Source organism: Euprymna scolopes, chromosome 2, assembly GCF_053919585.1.
Source record: "Euprymna scolopes isolate OS-2025 chromosome 2, ASM5391958v1, whole genome shotgun sequence".
NCBI lineage: Eukaryota > Metazoa > Mollusca > Cephalopoda > Sepiida > Sepiolidae > Euprymna > Euprymna scolopes.
The window spans coordinates 110,061,359-110,069,715 of record NC_136483.1 but is presented as its reverse complement, the minus strand read 5'-3'; the positions used below and the strand labels follow the sequence as shown (position 1 = coordinate 110,069,715).

The following is an 8,357-nucleotide window of genomic DNA, read 5'->3' as shown; positions in this document are numbered from 1 at the left end:
TAAATGAACGGTAGGTTTTTGTTATTTAATTTTTTTGTTTCTGCATTTTACAATTTCATAGTACAGTTATTTTGTTGTAGCGTTGTTTTTATTTTATCACCAACGCTCGGTTTTATCCGGCTGTTGCAGTCATGCGCCGGACAAAGCCGAGCAAATGCTGAGTTACGTCTGGTTCGTTAAATGCACAACTACGTTAATGGTGTAAATTCGGTAGAATTTGATTATTGATGGGGACAGCTCAACAAGAACTTGTCTACGTTGGATTTGAAGGTTACCATGGTGTATTTACTCGGGAAGCAGGAGAGCGGAACAGTGTTTCAGCTTTGTTCATGGAATCTGCGTTTAGATTTAGGCACATATAGAGTTGGGAAATAGTTTATAATGGTTGTAGAGAGTTGAATGTTTTGTGAAAGTTTGACAAGGGGGGGGCAATAAGTTGGAGTTCCGTCGAGCACGAGCACGAGCGCGAGCACTTACCATGAAAATAACGATAGAGCAGAGACAGGCTCGTAACGTCCCTTCTGTGGAAAAGATATTGCATGACCTACTAGTTTTCAAAGCCGGTTTTGTACTTTACCAAGGCAGGATAGCGTGCGCCGAGCAGTCTCTGCTCAGATGTGACAACAGTACTCCATTTTATCATTCCATCCTTGTAAAGTAACGACTGTAACCCTGGCGAAGCGACTTAAATTTTTAAAATGAGTTCGAATACATTCTGTTTGCTCGTATCACTGCTACTTGTTTTTTTTTTTTTGTTTTTGTTTTTTTTTGGGGGGGTGCATGGTAGAGGTCTATTTGCTGAATTTCGCTTCAAATCGCCTGGAAGAGACGCAAAAAAGGCAATTGTCAACGCTATACAAAACGCTTTGATTCAAATTGGTCAGGACGGCTTTTGGGTTATTTTTTGCCCCAGTTATGCTCGTGCGAATGGAGTGCCCGTTGGTTTTTGTAAGTTTGATCGTCACAGCAAATTTCTAATCTGGCTCAATCAGATCCTCTCAAAAGGAGTCTGCCGCCCGTAAAAAAAAGAAATATACATATTTACTTTGAAGTTGATAACGTCACAAATGGTTTCCCAAAAGTTATCATTCATTCTTTATGGCGTCATTCATTAAAAACGTTCGTTTTTTATGTTAACGATTAGTGACGTCTTTAAAACTTCACACATTCAAAAGGCTCTTCAAAGACAAGACGACAAAGGTAAGCGTCTTATAATTATTATGATTTTGTAAAAAAATCATAATTAGACAGAGGGTTCATTTTTTTGCGGGGAGGATAGGGAATATGAATTGCGCTTAATCTAAGCTCGGCATATTCATTCACCCATTCATACACGCCAATCATATTATCATATTCACATACTCTGATATCACATCATTTCTATGGCCATAGCCTAACCCTTATATAGGTATTTAAACTATTTCGAAATAAAAATAAACTCATTGTAGAAAATGTTTCTTGGTATTTCTACAGAATTTGGAACGAACTGTTTTTTTTACCCTAACGATAAGTCATGTCTAAACTAACCGTATCCTAACCGTAAACTAACTGTAAACTAAACCTATTCCAACCTTAAACAAAATCTTACACGAGCTTTATGTATGACGAGATCCCTGGCGACACCAGATGATCTTGCTTTTCAAATAGAGGAAGAGAAGATGGGAGAGGAAAAACAGATGTTTATGAGATTCCTGTCCACAGAAAAGAGTAAATGTTTCAATGAGAGAAGAAATAGTGAATATTTCGATGGGAAATAAATAAATAAATAAATATGATAATGAGATTCTCGAGTTGGCAGAAAAAACAATACAGGATCGTTTCTGGTTTAGGTTAGAACTACAATTCAAATTATTAAAGAAACAATGTTTTGTTGAAAGGTACAATGACTTGGGTTCAAAAGGTCTGTTTTAGTGTCTGGGAGGTGTTCTCGTTGGGCCCAACTGCCAGATCACCAGCCAGTGATGGGTTGGTTGGACAGATAAATAAATAAATTGAACCTAGGGGGAGATATGGTCATGAAAGACGAAGAAGAGAGAAAAGAAACAGAAAATGAAAAGAATAAAATAATGAGTTCACGAGAGAAAGAAAAGATAATGGAAAAGAGAAGAATAACTCCAAAAGGGCAGAGGGAGGAATTTCTGATTTGATAAAAACGATTGACTTTTTGGAGTTAGGAGTTAGGGTCCAGAGTCGTTTTTTACTAGCTGGCATCGAGGCGTCCACATCGTTCTCACCCCGCCTGGGGGGGCGAAACCCTCATAAGAGCTAAGTTGAAGGCTCTTGTTCTTAGCTGGGAAATTGATTAGTGGATCTTAAGTATACAACCTGCATCATGAAGCTTGGATCAAAGAACTCGACTAAACAAGTGTAAACCGATTTATGAATAATTATTTTGTTTCGTTATATAAAAATGTCCCAGAGTTTTTCCTTCTTTCTCGATTGTCGGCCTGAGATGAAGATGCAGTTTGTTTCAGATATCCCCTGACGCCAGACGATGGAGGAGACAGACTGGATCCAGCACGAAGTCAGAGTGACGGCCGAAATCGACAATGTTGCCACACGAACTTAGGGTCATGCACATTTCGCGTGCCCTGAGCAGCAGAAGATATTTTCCAGTGACCAGTGAGAGTCTGGTCACCCTTGAGGGGTCCACCACTAGACAAGTAAGAATGTAGCCCTGCTGGGTTGCATCAATGGTCCTGTGAGCTGGGAGCGACGAACACGGTCAGAAGTACATCACAAGTATGCTCCCGGGAACCAGGATAGCGACGGATGCGGCCCGACCCTCGGATGAGGAGGGATATATATTATATATGTTTACTTCGACAGAAGTCAGTTTGCTTCAATTAAAATTTTGTAGAACTACCAGCTTCTTTTTGATTTTCTCAATCAATAGCTATACATGTCTAGTCATCTCGTTTTCCTACGATATTAAGCTTTCTTTTATTACTAATTTAACTTAGGCTTCATTTCTAACACATTTTTTTTTCTTATTTTGAATGATTTATATAATTGTGTGCTTTATAAGACGTAAGATTATTTAGTAAAAGTGCACTGGAGGACCATCCGAAGGCTTACCTTTAAGAAGCTGATTACAGGGAGATTAAAAATAAGAAAATATGTTTCGGAATCAAAACCCTCAGCCCTTCATGTTAAGAACAGCTTTCGGCATAAACACCCTTTTAGAACGGGAAAAGCAAGTTGAATTTATTAATATGTTTGATTTCACGGATTCTATATATGAGGACACAGTTATTTAATACAAGTTGGCTTCACCCACTTTCTATCGGTTTGCAATTTAATTCCTAATTATTACTTGAAATCATTGAAACGAAACTAAGTGATAAGAAAAAGAACACAAATCTCTTCCGTATCCCCCCTCCTTCTCTCTCTCTCTCTCTCTCTCTCTCTCTCTCTCTCTCTCTCTCTCTCTCTCTCTCTCTCTTTATGATTAACCAGCCGAGTTCTGGGAGTTCGGTTCTGAATCTCGCTAGATTCAGCCACGCTGATGATTCGTATGACACGTATTCGTTGATAAATAATTCAAATTCCATAAGTATATTTAAAGCATATTCATATTTTATTATATATCTAGTACGTCTTACACGTGTTCGTTGAATGGAATACCAAACAACTCATCAGAGATCCATATAAATCCATAAGAGACTTTTTTTGTGATTTAGATATACTTGTGGTATTTAAATTGTTTACAAATGATAAATATGCTCTGAAAGCTCAATCCATTTTCATGGAGCTTAAATAGATCTGGCAATTTAAAAAGCATAAAAAGGATATATATTATACTATTAAAATGTGTGTGTGTGTGTATATATATATATATATATATATATATATATATATATATATCGATAAGAAATGAAGGCAAAACTAATCGATAAGCATACAAAACAAACCAATAAGACAAAAGTAAGCATTACCTTGTTCTTTTTTAATAAAAATATATTTTTTTGCTTATATTAACAGTAAAAAAATATTTCCTTTCATTTTTGTTATTATCAAATACTAGCGAGATTAAATTGGCGTGCGTGATTACTGAAGCAAGGAGGACACACGTTCGTGCACATGTTATATGAGAATGTAAGATTTGTTAAGCTCGACGCGAAAACAGGGACATTCCAACTCTGTTAACAGAATATTGACAACTCTATTATTTAAAACTAGCTGCTTGTGACCCAGCGTTGCCTGGAGAAGTCGTATAACCCAAAAAATCCCATATCCAACCTTCAACTATCTGTTCATATATGAATGTCGTGTTTTATGTATTGTAAGAATTTCTCTTACTCGTTTTTGCCTATGGCAGAATGAAAGAGACACAGAAAAGCAACAAAGGCTCACCTTAAATCCAAGAATAATTTTATTTACAAAAGGGTAAAAAAGGAGTCCATATTGCAAAAGAGTGTCCTCTTTAGCTTCTGCCAAATGGCGGGTAGTTCTTGCATTGAAAGGCGAAGGTAGTTGTAGTTTATGCCTTGAAAGGCGAAGGTAGTTTTCTTCTTGTGAAGATGCTGGTAGACTCGGCCGCTCGTAGAATTGGTTGAGGGTTCGCGAAATCCTTCCAGACTGTCGATACGATCAACGCACTTTGCGATCGATGATCATAAAATAATATGCCCCTTGGCGGGCAATGATAAGGAAGTAATTAATCCGTAGAACATTTTAGCCTCTGGCTAGTATCCGCATTTAAATGAGCGGAGAAATAAATGGGGTAGAACCATGCCTTAGTTCATTAGGCATAGAGCGAGATTACGCGCGTCTGCTTGGCTCGACGTCAAGTTGAAATCTGTTTTTTGAAACACAAAATTCCCGCCACTTCTGCATCCTCCGCAGCAACTGAATCAATGCAATACCATTGGTCAAATTAATCGCGTGATTGCAAATCATGCGGTTATCGCCCTTGCATTCTGAAATTTCTAACAGTATCTAAAAAAAAAACATTGTATACACAACTACATTTTACAAACAATGGTGAAAAAAGGAGGTCCTTCATTACTTTTTTTGTTTAATAACATAATTCCCAATAAACGTATATGTCTTATTTTATTTAAATAGGTTTAATCAAAACTAGTCTTTTTTATAAATGTTATTTTCAGTATCCAGATACTCAAGTTAATCGGGATATTTTGTATAGAAGTGTTTATAATTAAATTTATAAAGATTCAACATAATACCGATTTCTTATTTAAGACAACGCAGGGGCAGTCAGTATATATATATTATATTATTATTATATATATTATTATTATATATATGCATATATATATATATATGTATATATATACATATATATATATATATATATATATATATATATATATATATATATATAAATCCAGGTTTGAGGTATTCAAATGTAGGAACTAAACTAATGAATACAACGAAGTTGTTAGATAGTGCTCAACAACAAGAGCAAAATATTTTTTTTATTATTTATTCGCAGATAAACAGTTACATTTTGTCGCCACAATCAACCATCTGTTTCAGATATTTCAGTGGAAAACAATTTATAAATATTCAACAACTAGCAATAACTATTAAAATGGCAAATATTCCGTTTAATAATATCTAATCCAATATGGCCGGCAAATAAATTTTTACGAGAAATTTGTTTAAAGAATTTCGTTTCTCTTTCAGTGTTACAAGGTGCTTCTTCAAATATATCTGGATTACAAAGGAAATGAGGTCCACACGACCCAAATATCCTCCCGAGTAAGTATGATAGTGTCATATATCTACATATCTATAAAAGTGAAAATGACTCTGTGTGTGTCTGTGTGTACATTTCCGTACCAAACTAATCTGTCGATTTTCAGTCTACAGATTCGAGATTTGACATAAAGGGTATTAAGATTTGGGAAAATCTTTGAAATCGGTTTTAGGAAAGAAATTTTGCTGTCAAGGGGTAAAAGTTTAACGATTTGAACTTTGAAAACTCTACTAAACTCGTCCGCCAATTTTGGGTCTAAACACTTGAAATTTTAGATGTAGGTTTCTTGGACATAGATCAAACTTTTTAATGTGATTTGATATTAAGGGGGCAAAATTGGGGGTCAAGGTTTTAAAAGATTTTACCTATGCGGTCTCTACCAAATTACTCAGCCAATTTTTGGTTTAAACATTTGAAATTATGCATAAAGTGTATTCAGATATAGGGCAATCTTTTTAATCTGTTTTTGGCCGAAAGTTTGGCTGCCAAGGGGTCAAAGTTAAAACAAATTTAAAATTTGCGGTCTTTAGCAAACTATTCAGCCAATTTTGTGTCTAAACATTTGAAATTTTACATAAAAGGTATTCAGACAAGCAGAAAACTTTTTAATCAGTTTTGGACGAATTTTTGGCTGCCAAGGGGTCAAAGTTGAAAAGGGTTAACCTTTGCAGAATCTACTAAACTCCTCCGGCAATTTTGGATCTAAACACTTGAAATTTTAGATGTAGGTTATCTGGACATGAGTCAAAATTTTTAATATATATATATATATATATATATATATATATATATATATATATATATATATATGCACATAAAGTTATGAATAGTACAGTACATAGGGCCCGAGCAAAGCCGGGCTGAACTGCTAGTATATAATTATTTACTATAATAATTATTAAATACCTACAGACAGTAGTGTTTCATCCTTTCAGGAATCATCAGTGCAGGGTGTCATTATTAATACCAGTGGATAGATTCGAACCTGGCAACAGAAGTCATCTCTGGCTTCATTAGCAAGGACTTAATCCGTTCCGCTACCGTTAACAGCGAGAAATATTGCTGAAATTAAAAACATTTTTTAAATGTTTTTAACGTCTGTCAGAGTTATCTAATCACTATATAATGATCATATATATATATATATATATATATATATATATATATGAAGATATTCATATATATTATCGTTTTTATCTGCTTAGCTACACATGTTTTCACTATTAGAATCGAGTTAACGATTCGATAATTTCGTCAGACCTTGCAGATTTTAAAGTTTCTTATAGGGAAGAGAAATAAGATACAAAATTCAAAAAACAATAACTCCATTTGTAATCTCATGAAAAAGAAGACGAAATAAAAAAAAATAGAGGAAATATAAGAAATAAAAAAGTGACAGATGACAGAGATAGAATAGAAGGGGGTTGAATTAGCAAACCAGAGGCAGAGAAGAAGAGAAAGGGTGGGGAAGAGAGAGGAGAGAAAGGGGGACGGGAGAGAAGGTTATTAAGGGAGAGGAAAATAATGAAAAAGGTAAGTAGACGATAAAAAAAAGATGCGCGAAGCCGAATTTGATACGGCATCTAATACGAAAATCAATAATGAATTTAAGAAATGTTTAAATTAAATAATAAAATAAATGATAATTAATTAAATTAAAAATAATGAGAGATGAATAAACAATGTACCTACCAAAATCAGAAATGGGACATACCAAGCAATACACGTACTTGCCAACACATACGAGTCTTCATTCACTGACCATCTTTTTAATAGCCCGTCATATGCAGCGAACTTTAGCAGGAACTATTTTTTTAATCCTGATTCGTGCTCACTCATTATTCCATTAAAAGATCTTGAAGACTGTTCACGTTTGGTTGAGAAGGCTTTCTCTCTGTAAAGAGAGGGAATGCCTCTTGGGTTTGAGCGTAATTAGTCTCTAGGATTTTCGAGTAATTTTTTTTTAACACAGTGATCACCACTTATCAAGGCCCGGAAGCCACTCAGGGATAAGGGTTATTGCAAGTACATTACGTTAGTGTGGAGATTTGATGAAGTGTTTACTTAAGGGGGCGGTTCATTAGAAATTTGTTAACGTTGGACTTGAACACATCCAAGTTGTAGTCCGGTGGGAAGCAGGCAGACGGAACAGAGTTCCACAGGCGTGCAGTTCTAAGAAAGAAGTAATATCACGTTGCTTTATTTTAATCGATTTCCCCCATTTTTTTCCTTTTTTCCCCCACTCATAACGTAACGTAACGGGATTTCATTTTAAATTGTACACATTTTCAATCCCTCCCCCAGCAAAATAACTGAAAATTTTGCTAATCGCATTTCATTTCCTCTGATGATATTAGACATTATTGAAAATCCACGGATTAAGGAAATAAATATAATTCTTTTCCATATATTCCTTGTTTCAAACAACAAATTCTTAACTTTAATAATTTTATGGATAATCTACAAAATTTAACTTTAATCATTACACTTATATTTTGCTATATTCTTTATGTGTTTAGCTTTACCTTTTTGGCTAGGATCGTCCTGAAAATATTACCTTACTGTAATTAATCTAATAGGGCAATTCACTTGATTTCTAATCTCTGATTTATCTCATTATATATGTATATAT

At 34.8% G+C, this 8,357-nt stretch overlaps 1 protein-coding gene across 2 annotated transcripts in view; it reads left to right on the top strand.

Annotated features, from left to right (window-relative positions):
- The first annotated feature begins 1,121 nt into the window (after nt 1-1,121).
- LOC145294172 (uncharacterized) overlaps nt 1,122-8,357 on the top strand; it is a 63,714-nt gene continuing 56,478 nt past the window's right edge. For both annotated transcript variants that reach the window (XM_080141281.1, XM_080141284.1), the window contains exons 1-2: nt 1,122-1,200; nt 5,653-5,727. In XM_080141281.1, coding sequence (XP_079997407.1) covers nt 5,696-5,727 — 32 coding nt within the window. In that variant the 5' untranslated portion in view covers nt 1,122-1,200; nt 5,653-5,695. The remainder of the gene's footprint in view (nt 1,201-5,652; nt 5,728-8,357) is intronic.